At 37.5% G+C, this 13,879-nt stretch overlaps 2 protein-coding genes across 7 annotated transcripts in view; one reads left to right on the forward strand and one right to left on the reverse strand.

Annotated features, from left to right (window-relative positions):
* Positions 1-13,879, forward strand: part of VPS13B (vacuolar protein sorting 13 homolog B) — a 454,077-nt gene that overhangs the window by 170,490 nt on the left and 269,708 nt on the right. For all 6 annotated transcript variants that reach the window (XM_070748103.1, XM_070748104.1, XM_070748105.1 and 3 more), the window contains exons 24-25: positions 4,530-4,750; positions 7,848-8,054. In XM_070748103.1, coding sequence (XP_070604204.1) covers positions 4,530-4,750; positions 7,848-8,054 — 428 coding nt within the window. The remainder of the gene's footprint in view (positions 1-4,529; positions 4,751-7,847; positions 8,055-13,879) is intronic.
* Positions 1-13,879, reverse strand: part of COX6C (cytochrome c oxidase subunit 6C) — a 336,477-nt gene that overhangs the window by 41,247 nt on the left and 281,351 nt on the right. The window lies entirely within an intron of this gene.

The raw sequence follows: 13,879 nt of genomic DNA on the forward strand, positions 1-13,879 counted from the left end.
TTACGGAACTACCCCTCACATTCTCCCTCAAGGGATTACTGCTCATTCCACTCGCAGCGCGGCCACATCAGCAGCCTGGAGGACGCAGGCTTCGGCCGAGGACATATGCCGGGCAGCAACGTGGACTGCTCCCTCTACATTTATCCGGCATTATAAACTGGACATGTACGCCTCTGCTGAGGCTTCGTTTGGGAGAAGGGTTTTGCAGAGGGTTTGTTCTTCTACTGTTGATCCCTGAATCTGCACTCTCCCACCCTTGGACTAGAACTGGGGTATATCCCATCCTGGACTCTCCTTCCAGAAGCAGTGGAGAAGAACCGTTGTACCTACCTGAACGGTCTTCTCGATGCTCTGGAAGGAGAGTCCAGACCCGCCCAAGTAATCGTTTGATTCAAGGGATTGGGTTTGCGGTTTTTAGCTGGTTGTGTTTGATAAGGGTTCAATAAAATTGTGTTGAATTATAATGACTTCGTTTTTTGAAACTGAGCCCTTGGGGGCAGGCAAGGGGCGGTGCCTAATTAACATGTTAATTTATTAATTTATAACTCAGTCTCTACCAATAGGATTGAGGGTTAACCCATCCTGGACTCTCCTTCCAGAGCATCGAGAAGACCGTTCAGGTAGGTACAACGGTTCTTCCTGCATGGGAAAGTTCAGTTGAAAGCATTTCTTTTAATTTGATAGATCTGTTGGATTGTTGTTGAAGAAAATCCAATTTCTCAGTTTATACATTTAAAATTTTAATATACACTTGAATATATCACATAACATGTCCTAATATATCTTTTAAAATGTCATTCACCATGTTGATATTTGCTTGAGGAGAAAAAAGGGCAACAAACAAACAAACAAACAACAAAACAGTAGGAAAATAAATGTATTTGCCATTGAACTTCCAATGAAACATGCCTAACAATTAAACTGGAATGAAAGTCTGCTGTGACCATTTCAACATCAATATGGTATTTTTTTCCTAGTCATAGTTTTAAGCCTAATATTTTATGAATGGGTCATATTTGATTATATTTGTGAACAACAAATGTTTATATCTCCAGTTAAACCCCAGTGATCCCCATGGAATAAAAACCATGCATACCTAGTTAAATGTAACCTAATACTTTTTACCTCTAGTAAGGAAACCCAAGAATAATATTTGTCTGTATTATTATGTAAAGACAATTTCCTTCGTCTCCTGAGTTAACTAACCAAGCCTTTAAGATGGACTGTCTTAGAGTGTTCCTGGAGAAAAGAAGAGGAAAGAGGATCTGCTTCAGATTATATGAAGTAATAATTTTCCAGGATTCAGGAAATTTCACATTCAGATTTGTAGGATCTCTAATTAGACTTATTAAAGGTTTTGATATTCTTTCAGGTGCATTCTAAGTCCTCTCATAACTGTTTTTCTATAATATAAATCTTAATTTTAGAGGAGTTATCTGTTATTGTTGTTGTGTTTGTGCTTACAGTTTGAATTCAAGAAGTATATTGCCTAACCAGATTTGTCTTGAGCTGTTGTGCTAAATATTTACTAAATCAACAATTTTGGTTCTGTGCCTTTTGTCCCTTGGAAGTTCTAATCTTGTAACATATGTTAGATAGTGTAGGCCTCTATAAATAAACTTTCAGTAGTGGGTTTAAAGACCCTACTTATTTGATTATGTGCCATAACATCAGTTTAATTCTTAGCAAATACATACATTTTTTCCCCAGAGCAATCTGCCCTCAATTTGGTTTTTCAGGTCCTGGTCTAATAGTTATCCTTCCCCTTTCTCTTTTTCCTTCATAGACATCTACCTTCCTCATAGTCTTCTTTGAAGAGCCATGTTTTTACTATATATATTGACATCCATTATCATATGAGCTTGAATTGAACCTCTTTGAGATTTTGGGAAGTTTTTCCTAGTTTCCCCCTGTCTATTTATATCTTCAGTCAATTGTTGACTTTGGCTTTTTCTTTCTGAACATTTTTTATAGACAGAAGGAAAATAGTGTGATAACATTAACAGAAAGTAATAATTGCTGCATCATTAGGGATATTCTAATAGTATTGTACAGGCCTGATGAATGTATGTGCGTGCACACGCATGCGTGTGTGAATGTATGTTTGTGTGTGTGTGTATGTGTTTGTATATGCACATACACAAGTTCCTAGTGATCTCCATTTTTGGCCGCGATGGCCTTCTGCAGCCCTCTGCCATCAAAAATGAAGCTTGCGAGGATCAGCCCTTGCGAGCTCAATTTTTGACTGTGATTGCTTCCTGCAGCCCTCTGCCAGTGAAAACAGAGGACCCCTGAGTTACATTTTTGCTGGCAGAGGTCTGCAGGAGGCTGTTTTGACCACCAATGGAGATTGCGAGGGCTGTGCATGGCCCTCCTCTATCTTCACTGGTAGAGGCACTGCAGGCCGCACCTTTGCTGCTTCTGAGACCAGATCTAAGCACCCCAGGGCCAAATCCTGCCTACAGGCCTTGAGTTTGACATCTCTGATCTAGAAAGTATACTTCAGTCTTATTAAGTACCCTGTTTTCCCCAAAGACATCCCCCTGATAATAAGCCCAATCGGGCTTTTGAGTGCATGGCAATAAAGCCAAGCACTTATTTCAGAGTTCAAAAAAATATAAGATAGAGTCTTATCTTTAGGTAAACACGGTAGGAAAAGGAATGTAATTCTGTTTCGTTCATTCATTTATTTAGTAATAGAGACAATAATAACAATTATATTGCTTTGTTCACTGCGCCTGCATCAATGAGCCAGGGTGGCGCAGCAGGTAGAGTGCTGTACTGCAGGCCACTGAAGCTGACTGTAGATCTGAAAGTCAGGGGTTCAAATCTCATCACCGGCTCAAGGTTGACTCAGCCTTCCATCCTTCCGGGGTGGGTAAAATGAGGACCCGGATTGTGGGGGCAATAGCCTTGCTCTGTTAAAAAAGTGCTATTGCTAACATGTTGTAAGCCGCCCTGAGTCTAAGGAGAAGGGCGGCATAAAAATCGAATAAATAAAATTAAATAAATAAATAAATAAATTTCCTAACTGGGAAATTTCTTCGAAACAAACTGCATTTTTTTTTTAAAAAGTATCTTTTATCTAAGCATCTTTTGCTCTCACATTTACAAATCAGGAGTCATCATATCAGAGTTCTCCTGTAGCAGAATTTAATTATCCCTCTCCCAGAATATCATGCTTCCTCTTAGAATCTTATGAAGATGATGCTGTCCTTAAAACACACTCATATCCATTCCTCCCATAGTTAAGCAAAAAAAGGGGGTGGGGGTGAAAAATGGGCTGTTTTCTGAAAAAAGGGAGCATTTTTGCTTTCCTCAAGCCCCCAGGAGTTCTATGCAGACTTCCAAGACCCTCTGCCCACCCCAGTTTTGCAAAAATGGGCCTTTTTTCCAACAACAATGGGGGTGTTTTTGCCTTCTCCCAGTCCCCAGGAGCAGGCCTCCCAAACAAACCCAAAACAAAAACTTTTTTTCTTATTTACCTCTTTGAAATCTTGGTGTGTCTAATACACCAGTGTGTCTTATAGTCTGAAAAATTCAGTAAATAAATATTAAGTAGATTAGGTTTAAATCTCCCAGTGAAAAAGTAATTTAAAATTTCTCAGTTTGGGCCATATTAAACTCAACAGAAACAATAACGCAGTAACACAGTGCAGTCAGGCGGTAGGGAAGCAAGTAGGATGCTTGGCTGCATAGCTAGAGGTATAACAAGCAGGAAGAGGGAGATTATGATGCCGCTATATAGAGTGCTGGTGAGACCACATTTGGAATACTGTGTTCAGTTCTGGAGACCTCACCTACAAAAAGATATTGACAAAATTGAACGGGTCCAAAGACGGGCTACAAGAATGGTGGAAGGTCTTAAGCATAAAACGTATCAGGAAAGACTTAATGAACTCAATCTATATAGTCTGGGGGACAGAAGGAAAAGGGGGGACATGATAGAAACATTTAAATATGTCAAAAGGTTAAATAAGGTTCAGGAGAGAAGTGTTTTTAATAGGAAAGTGAACACAAGAACAAGGGGACACAATCTGAGATTAATTAGGGGAAAGATCAGAAGCAACGTGAGAAAATATTATTTTACTGAAAGAGTAGTAGATTCTTGGAACAAACTTCCAGCAGACCTGGTTGGTAAATCCACAGTAACTGAATTTAAACATGCTTGGGATAAACATATATCCATCCTAAGATAAAATACAGAAAATAGTATAAGGGCAGACTAGATGGACCATGAAGTATTTTTCTGCTGTCAGACTTCTATGTTTCTATAATGCAAAGAATATAATTATTTGTATTCTGTGCATTGTATATCTGTTATATCTGAGAAAGTAATTAAAATGTAGCACTTCTGTGCTACATAACATAGAATGTGCTCTTGAATAAATACTAGAACTAGACTTTCATTAGTTTTATGAAAAGAATAATCCAGTAATGTTTTAGTCAGTTTTATGTGAGAATAATCCACCTATATTCCTTTATATACATATTTTACTTTTATTTTTGTTTTCCTTTTGATTAACCAGGAGATGCTTTTCCTTGGACAATCAGTCTGAATTATTTCAGCATCTATACACTTCTGGGACAGCAGTCGACTCTTAATATCATGGAACCTGTTGGCTGCACTTCTACTCTGGCGGTGACTTCACAAGTTTTGCCCGCTGCAGGATCAGAATCCAGGCACTCATTCGTTGTATGTCTTCATGTTGACCTTGAATCACTTGAAATAAAATGTTCAAATCCTCAGGTTAGTGCATTTAATTTATTGGAACAAATTAAAATTGCTTAATTTAAGTATTGTTCTGGATTCTATAAGAATTGTTTTTTTTCCCTTTTCTTTTAAGTATCTTTCCTATAAAAGCCAAGTCATCAAGATCAGGATACTTAGATTAAGATTTGCTTTGAAGCTCTTTCATGTTTCGTAATTTAGATTCATCTGTAATGGCTACAGCACATAAGTGCGTCTTGGGTTTGATGGAATGAAATCACTTGCAGATGTATTGTTAAACGTGGAGGCTCTGCTTTGCTGTCAAAGTGGATACATTTGTTGAAATGAATTCATGTACTCTTTGCAGAAATTAACACATATACCTGATCTCATTAAGCATCAAATTATTTCAACTAAAGTAAAGAGACCCTCTATGAGGGTAATAGAACATGACTTTATTTATATAAATATTTTCTTTCTTCTTTTTCAAACAAGCAGTCACTCAAAGTGGTTAGCCATGAATCAAATATAAAAGCAAGTTAAAAATGCATAGAATGCACAGAAATAAATCACCAGTGCCACTCAGTAATCACAAAAAGAAAAGGAACAAAAGGAGAAAAAGTCCCTTAAATAAGGGACGAATGCAAGATCAATCAATTGTAAAAGGGCAAAAATCACAGCATCTGAAAGGGTAAAGAGGAGACAGCCAGCTGAATATTACAGAGCAACAGGGAAGTGAATGGTTGCTTCCAATGCCTCTTTGCTCCATGCTTTGGAGGCATCTGGTGTAGGTCATTAGGAGGGTCGAGGATGCCTCGCGAGTAACCTCACCGACCTCTGTTGCACCTCCCTTCACTTGGCTGTATGTACCCTAGGATTCATTGAGGAAGGCAATTCCTCCTTGTCCCTGCTGACTGACTGTAGCTTTTCCACCATATGCCTCTGGCCATCTGCACTTCCAGGTAGCAGTTATGTCTCTTCTTTCTGCTCTTCAGCCAGGTGCTTGTCTGGTTGTTCCTCGGCCAGTCTCCAATATTCCTGGCTGCCCCTCTTCTTGTCCATTCCCTCCTGGCATGGAGCCTCTGCGTCCTCCTGATGCCCTTCCACACCCTAGTCTGGAGCCATTATAACTGCTCAGAATAACTTGTTAATATGGGTAGTCCTATATAGAGCGCTGGTGAGACCACATTTGGAATACTGTGTTCAGTTCTGGAGACCTCACCTACAAAAAGATATTGACAAAATTGAACGGGTCCAAAGACGGGCTACAAGAATGGTGGAAGGTCTTAAGCATAAAACGTATCAGGAAAGACTTCATGAACTCAATCTGTATAGTCTGCAGGACAGAAGGAAAAGGGGGACAGGATCGAAACATTTAAATATATTAAAGGGTTAAATAAAGTTCAGGAGAGAAGTGTTTTTAATAGGAAAGTGAACACAAGAACAAGGGGACACAATCTGAAGTTAGTTGCGGGAAAGATCAAAAGCAACGTGAGAAAATATTATTTTACTGAAAGAGTAGTAGATCCTTGGAACAAACTTCCAGCAGACGTGGTTGGTAAATCCACAGTAACTGAATTTAAACATGCCTGGGATAAACATATATCCATTGTAAGATAAAATACAGGAAATAGTATAAGGGCAGACTAGATGGACCATGAGGTCTTTTTCTGCCGTCAGTCTTCTATGTTTCTATGTTTCTATGATTGATTTACTGAATGAATGAATGAATGATAGTATCAAATTAAAACATTTGAAAATGTACATTTTGCAGAGTGTAAGGAAAGTCTCCAATGTTGTATCAATACAAAAGCAGCTAATGAAGATCTGTAAGGATAAATTACGTTCTCATATCCACAAATCAAGTCCTGCTTTATATCACAACTAGACAGAAAGCAATGTTTTCCCTGCATCTGTTTTGCCCACATTAGAAGTCAACGTCATTCTTTGGATGTGTCCTGAGGCTGAAACCTCTTCATTAAATATGAAAAAAATAGTTGTTTTTCCACAATGGCAAGCTGGTATGGCATCCAGCTGTGGATATGGTTGTATATTGTGCAACTTCCATGGTACGTTTTAATATACTAAATGGCAAGTTACATGATTGTTGCTTAGTTATGAAATATTTTGCATAAATATTTTAGATCTGAGTTGAACAATACAGTAATTAAATTATGAAGAATGTTTTCTGAATCGGTAGATGTCATATCCCTGAAGATGGCTCTGAAAAATGCTGATCTTTTTCTTCCTTGTTTAGAGACTGTTTTCAGACCTACAGAAATTTTCAGAAATTGAATTTTCCTATATTCTATAAATTAGATTTTTGTTTTTAGAGCTGCTGATGTTTTAGTTGTACCTGAAGTAGCAATAGACTATCTTTCCTGGGTCCCGAAAGCTTAGAACTGCGGCGCCTAAAACACGATTTAAGTATTGCCCACAAGATCATATGCTGCAACGTCCTTCCGGTCAACGACTACTTCAGCTTCAACCGCAACAACACAAGAGCACACAACAGATTCAAACTTAATATTAACCGCTCCAAACTTGACTGTAAAAAATATGACTTTAACAATCAAGTTGTTGAAGCGTGGAACTCATTACCGAACTCAATAGTGTCAACTCCCAACCCCCAACACTTCTCCCTTAGAATCTCCACGATTGACCTCTCCAGGTTCCTAAGAGGCCAGTAAGGGGCGTATATAAGTGCACTGATGTGCCTATCGTCCCCTGTCCAATTGTCTTTCCTTAACCCATATATCATATATATTCTCTCCTTATCTCTTATATCATATATATTCTCTCCCTCTCATCTACTCTTCTTTTACTTTCTATCGTTATATATATTACTTAATGCCTATTCTCTTCCATATGTATTGTATATTGGACAAAGAATAAAAAAATAGTCTATGAAATAATCCTGAAACTAAATTAACTGTTCATTCATTAAAACAACAAGTTAAGTTGTAGAAGTGGTGATGTAAGTGTTACAGCCTTACCTTCTGCTGTGCGATTTTTTTCTAGGCAGATTTTCTCCATAAAATCAAATGAAAATACTGCTGTAATAAAGCCATCACAAACTTATTATTTTTATATTGTATGAAGTTGAATTTGTGAGAAATGTTGACATTTATTTCAGGTGCAACTCCTATATGAACTAATGGATTTAATGGAGAAAGTTTGGAATAAGATTCATAAGAAGGGAATTTTCCATCAGTCTGTGGCACATACAGAATCTGTTTCAGGACCTGTACCACCTGTTTCACCTGTTAAAAGTAGTATTGGGACTGCTCCACTGGATGCCAGTACATATAGTCCATCAGCTGACATTGGGACAACTACAGAGGTACTGAAATAAGTGATCTGCTAGAACAAAAAATTAAACTGGTAATGAAAGAATAAGGCAATCAAATATATGTGTCTTTTTTATTTACTTATTTTTAACTCAGTTAAACTTGTGAATTGAGTGGCTCACAGATTGAATTTGTGAGTTGGGTAGCCTAAAGAAAGAACAGCAAATGATCCTGATGGAAGTACACAATTATAACACTTGAGTGATTGCATAATTACCTAGCTGCTCTCAGACATTAGATTATGGGTGGCCATATAAGTTTGCTAAATGATCATGATCATTATTTTACAAGATCATGTACAAGCCATCATTTTGTGTCATTGCAGGTTGCTGAGGAGGCTGCAGTAAAAACTACTACAGCTGCTAAAACCATTATCATGATCTTGTAATAGAAATGTCCGATTTATCAATTTTATCTTTATTTGTGGAGATAACATATCTTGGATTTACTATTTTCCTTGAATATATTTTAATCCACTAGAGAGAGAGGAAACAACATCAAAATATAGCATCCATGATTATGTTTAAGACTTTAGTATTTGAACATATTAAAGATCCATATTAAAGATCTTTTAAAAATAAATGTTTACAGACTATATCAAGTTAAGTGATTAATATGTCTCAAAGGAGACAACATTTTATTGCTTTAAGATAATTGGGCTCTTTAAGTTGAACATTTTATTTCTCAGGGTTTTAACGGTTTTGGTTTAATTACTGGAATTCTATAATGTAGAAATCCTGTGACACATTTACCATATTTTGGAGTATAAGGCGCACCTTTCCCCCCTAAAAGAGGCTGAAAATTTGGGTGTATCTTATACTCCGAATGTAGCTTTTACAAAGCTTTTTTCAGCTCTAACAAGGTGCTAACAAGTAAAACAATCTCATTGTTTCTCTGTGAAGAGAGAGAGAAGTGAAGTGTTTTAGAAACTGTTTTTTTATCCCCAATCAAGGGATAAAAAGGAGGGACAGGGACTCAAAACCAGCAAACTAATGTGCTGAAACTGACCAGATTAAGACTAGCCAAATGAATACAGTGATACCTCGTCTTACAAACCCCTCGTCATACAAACCTTTTGAGATACAAACCCAGTGTTTAAGATTTTTTTGCCTCTGCTTCCAAACTATTTTCACCTTACAAACCCAAGCCGCCGCCACTGGGATGCCCTGCCTCCAGACTTCTGTTGCCAGTGAAGCGCCCGTTTTTGCGCTTCTGGGATTCCCCTGAGGCTCCCTTCCATGGGAAACACCACCTCAGGATTTCCGTGTTTTTGCTCTTTAAAGAGCCCAGTGAGGGGAGCCTCAGCGAAATTGCAGCATCACAAAAACGTGGAAGTCCGGAGGTGGGGTTTCGAGGCCTTCCGTGTTTTTGTGATGCTGCAATTTCGCTGAGGCTCCCCTCGCTGGAAAACCCCACCTCCGGACTTCCATTGCCAGCGAAGCACCCGTTTTTGCGCTGCTTGGTTTCCTCTGCTGGGATTCCCCTGCAGCATCACAAAAACACGGAAGTCCGGAGGTGGGATTTCCCATGGAGGGGAGCCTTAGGGGAATCTCAGCAGCGCAAATACGGGTGCTTCGGCTAGCAAAAGGGGTGAGTTTTGGGCTTGCACACATTAATCGCTTTTACATTTATTCCTATGAGAAACATTGTTTTGTCTTACAAATGTTTCACCTTACAAACCTCATCCCAGAACCAATTAAGTTCATAAGATGAGGTATCACTGTACTTGGTAAAAAGATTATTTTCCCCTATTTTTCTCCCCCAAAACTAAGGTACGTCTTATACTCCGGTGCATCTTATACTCCAAAAAGTATGGTAAATTATTTGTCAAGAAACCACTTTGATGTTTTCCTTTTATTTTGATTATACATCCTTTACACTTTACACTTAAAAACTTGAATATTATTTTGAAAAATGCTGTATGCTAAGTACATTTCTTAAAAATTTCATACCTTTCACAGTTAAAGTATACTACTTCTCCATGAGGTCAAAGTGATTATTTTGAAAGTGTCTTTAGTTTTTTCATGTAAAAGACTTCCAATAAATGAACTGGTGGAGGAAAGGTGAGGAGGTATGGCTCACTCCAAAAATTGTTTACATTAAATAGCATATGAAGTATTTATTTATATTATCCAGCTGTGAATAATTCTTTTCATTTTGACAGATTGATAGGGAGTGCTGCTCCATCATATAGTTAAAGCTGTTAGGATTCCTGAATTACAAACTGGGTAAATCTGAAGATGAAAACTTGAACGAGAGGCTTTAAGAACCAAAGTTTAGAAACACTTAATCATTTTTAACGTCCTCTGCATTTGAGCAAAGGTAGTACAGACTACGGCTGGCCACTTGTTACTGTTTACTTAAGTACAAACAGTTCAGGAAGTGTTTAGTCCTTGGGGAACATTAATTTGCTCCAGACTTATATCATCCCTGAGCTTTAATGCAGATCAAGGATGATGGCCTTATATGTTTGGCTTTTCCAGATGAAAAAAGATAAATTCTCCTAAGAAAAATATACTTGATATTTTGGTTCATTTTGCAAGAATTGGCAAAGAACGAAATTGTGTATTTTAGAGCTTGGTATGAAGAAGATGAAAAAAAGTAGTTTACTTTTATTCTGGCTTTATTTTATAGATTTGAATACAACTAGAAAACTAAAGCATAAATCATTTTAAAATAAAATTTAAAATAAGATATATGGAAACTGAAAATTATGATAGTTCGTTTTTAGAGAAAAGTGGAGCACTGAAAAATATCATGCAATAATGTGCAAGATTATGATTAAAGTGAGCTTTAAAAATAGATCAAAATGACCAAAAAGGACAAATTGCCATACTGAAATTCAGCTGTGTTTTATAAAGTAAACCACATTCTTATGTATTTAGCTTTTTAATTTACAAGGTGTTTAGCACTATTTTAAACCTACTTACCTATTGATAATCAAATATTCCTATTATGTTATTTCATAAGTATATTTTAGTCTATAGTAAAGTCAATGAAAAAAGCTACATCTTCTAAAAAAAGAATAGCTACTCTTAGGAAACATCTGCAAATTATAGTCATGGTAGCAATCATTGTTGTGTTCTTGCCAACCGAAATTCCTCTTACATTTGTGAAGGAAAGTCTCTTGAATTTAAGAACAATTCAAAGATCATTTGAATGATCAGTTACCAAGAAAGTACATCTGTGCTTATACCACATGGATAAATATTGTATTTCATCTATGACAACCTCACTGATTCAGAGATTCCCCTTCCAAATCTTCATGAAGTTCCCAGACTTATATGAAATGTTTTAAAAATTAAATTAAACTTCATTTCATTTCTATCTTGATTTCTGTCATTTGCCCATCCCCTTTTTATGATGTGGCCCTTGTCCTGTTACTCAAAAGCCAAGTGAAGCCCTAAACTCAAGGTTGCCTATCTCTGCTTTAGTGCCTCATTATAAAATACATTGTAAAATGCAGTGTTTACCTGCATTGCTTTTGTTAGGATACAGATGTTAACCTTTGAAATGAACTGTGATATGCAGATAAATGCTTAGTTCCTTGATTACAAGAATATTTTTAAGTGCAGTCATGCAGGATTTAATGAACGCTTTCCTAGAAAAAGCTGTTGTTTTTAAAAAATTAACAATGAGAGCATGTGTCAGCCTCCACATTGTCTTCTTGCTTCAGCTGCCATAGAAATGGGGGGTGGAGGGACGGTAAGGTATTTGGGGAGGGGAAGCTGCACTGGAAATGTCTTCTTGTGCTTGATTAAGGGCGTAGGGAGGAAAGTTCTCATCATGTTCTGCCAGGCTACATGGACATGTTTACAACCTGCTCAGGGTCAACGGCTTCAACAGACCAGATGTGGAAGCCCAAATGGCCAGTGCACCCACCTGACATCTTTGAGATTGGATAATTTACCCAAGGGGTTTATGAGGGGAGGGTTTTGTGATTCTTCATACAGTAGTACCTCTACTTAAGAACGCCTCTTCTTAAGAACTTTTCTAAATAAGAACCGGGTGTTCAAGATTTTTTTTGCCTCTACTTAAGAACCATTTTCTACTTAAGAACCCGAGCCAAGGAAAATTTCCCAGGAAATTTGAGAGCGGCACGAAGGCCCTGCCAGTTTCCTGCCATTCCCCCTTTAAACACATCCATCTCAGGCTTTTCTGGGCTGCTAGAGGAGCCTTTCGGTGGCACTTAAGGAGGCTTTGGCAGTCTAGAGTGAACAAAGCATTTTACTTTCTCTGGGCGCTTGGAGAGGGAATAAACCTCTGCCAGCGCCCAGAGAAAAGAAACGCTCCCTTTGCTCTGGGCAGCCCAGAGCGAACGAAGCGTTTTCCTTTCTCTGGGCTCTACGTTAGAGTCTGTCTTTTTTTTTTTTTAGGCCTTAAAGTTTTGAATTTTTTTGATTCCCCTCACCTCAACTTCTTTCTTCAGCAGCGACTGTCCTCCTCCTATTCTTCTTCTTCCTCCTCCTCCCGCCCAAATTCTGAGCTTTTATTTCTTTCCTAATGGGTTTGCATGCATTATTTGCTTTTTACATTGATTCCTATGGGAAAAATTGCTTCTACTTAAGAACGTTTCTACTTGAGAACCTGGTCACGGAATGAATTAAGTTCTTAAGTAGAGGTGCCACTGTATATGGATTTACATGCCTTTTGCCTCACATCTTGCTTTCATTTTGTTGCTATCAGTTCTCTTCTAGTAAAAGTACCCCTCTCTATCAACATGGAGTTGGGGCTCTTTCTTTCCTGGACTTTGAATGGAAGCAAACCTGACAACTTGATTGATCATCAGTGTATTTAGAATATTTTAATTTGGGTATTTTCCCACAATAATTACTTGAAATCATATATTACATTGATATACGTAGCTTCCAGATGTTAAACACAAACATATTTTTATGAAACAACATTTTGCATTTAGATTAAGTATCAAAACACTTGAGTGAAAGCCATTTTTTAAAAAATTCAATTTTCCCATGACATATACGTCATTTTTGTATGCAGTTTGATATCTTTGTTTATTATTGTTGGGTTAGATTTGTTATCATGAAAATCATTTATTTAATTAAATTAGTACAGACCAGTATGAATAAAAGGGCACAACTTCTCTTTGCTTCTCATGTGTAGTCTATTGATTACAATTTGGCATATTCAGCTAAAATGGTGTAATAAGATGTATCCTGCTTTCAAGTACATAGAAAATAATTCTTTTATAAAATGTTGGGAATAGTTCATGTATTCACAGAAATAAATACTTTCTTGAACTTCACTTCTAATCAATATTGAGAATATTTTGATTTTAATTAAATTATTGTTGTTGTTAATTGTGAAGTCGGGTCCAACCCATCGTGACCCCATGGACAACATTCCTTCATCTACCATCCTCTGGAGTCCTTTTTAGTTCATGCCTACTGCTTCAGTGACTCCATCCAGCCACCCCATTCTCTGTCGTCCAATTCTTCTTTTGCCCTCAATCTTTTCCTGCATTTTAATTAAATAAGGCTTTAAATTAAATAAGACTCCTAATTATATTGCCCAGGCAGGGGGTTTAATTATGCAAAAAATACATTTTCTGGAAGTCGATTCTCTGTGAATTATGATGGAGAAGGTAACATTATAGAAAAAGGGGGCACCACTATAAGGAATTTAGATGTATATGAAAATATCTGCCATAGTTTTCTATTATTCTAGCTATGATATCTGTTGCAGTGCTAGATAAATTAGAATCCCAGCGACCGATTAGGTCCCACAGAGTTGGCCTTCTCCAGGTCCCGTCGACTAAACAATGTCGTTTGGCGGGTCCCAGGGGAAGAGCCTTCTC

The sequence above is a fragment of the Erythrolamprus reginae genome, chromosome 3, assembly GCF_031021105.1.
Source record: "Erythrolamprus reginae isolate rEryReg1 chromosome 3, rEryReg1.hap1, whole genome shotgun sequence".
Lineage (NCBI taxonomy): Eukaryota > Metazoa > Chordata > Lepidosauria > Squamata > Dipsadidae > Erythrolamprus > Erythrolamprus reginae.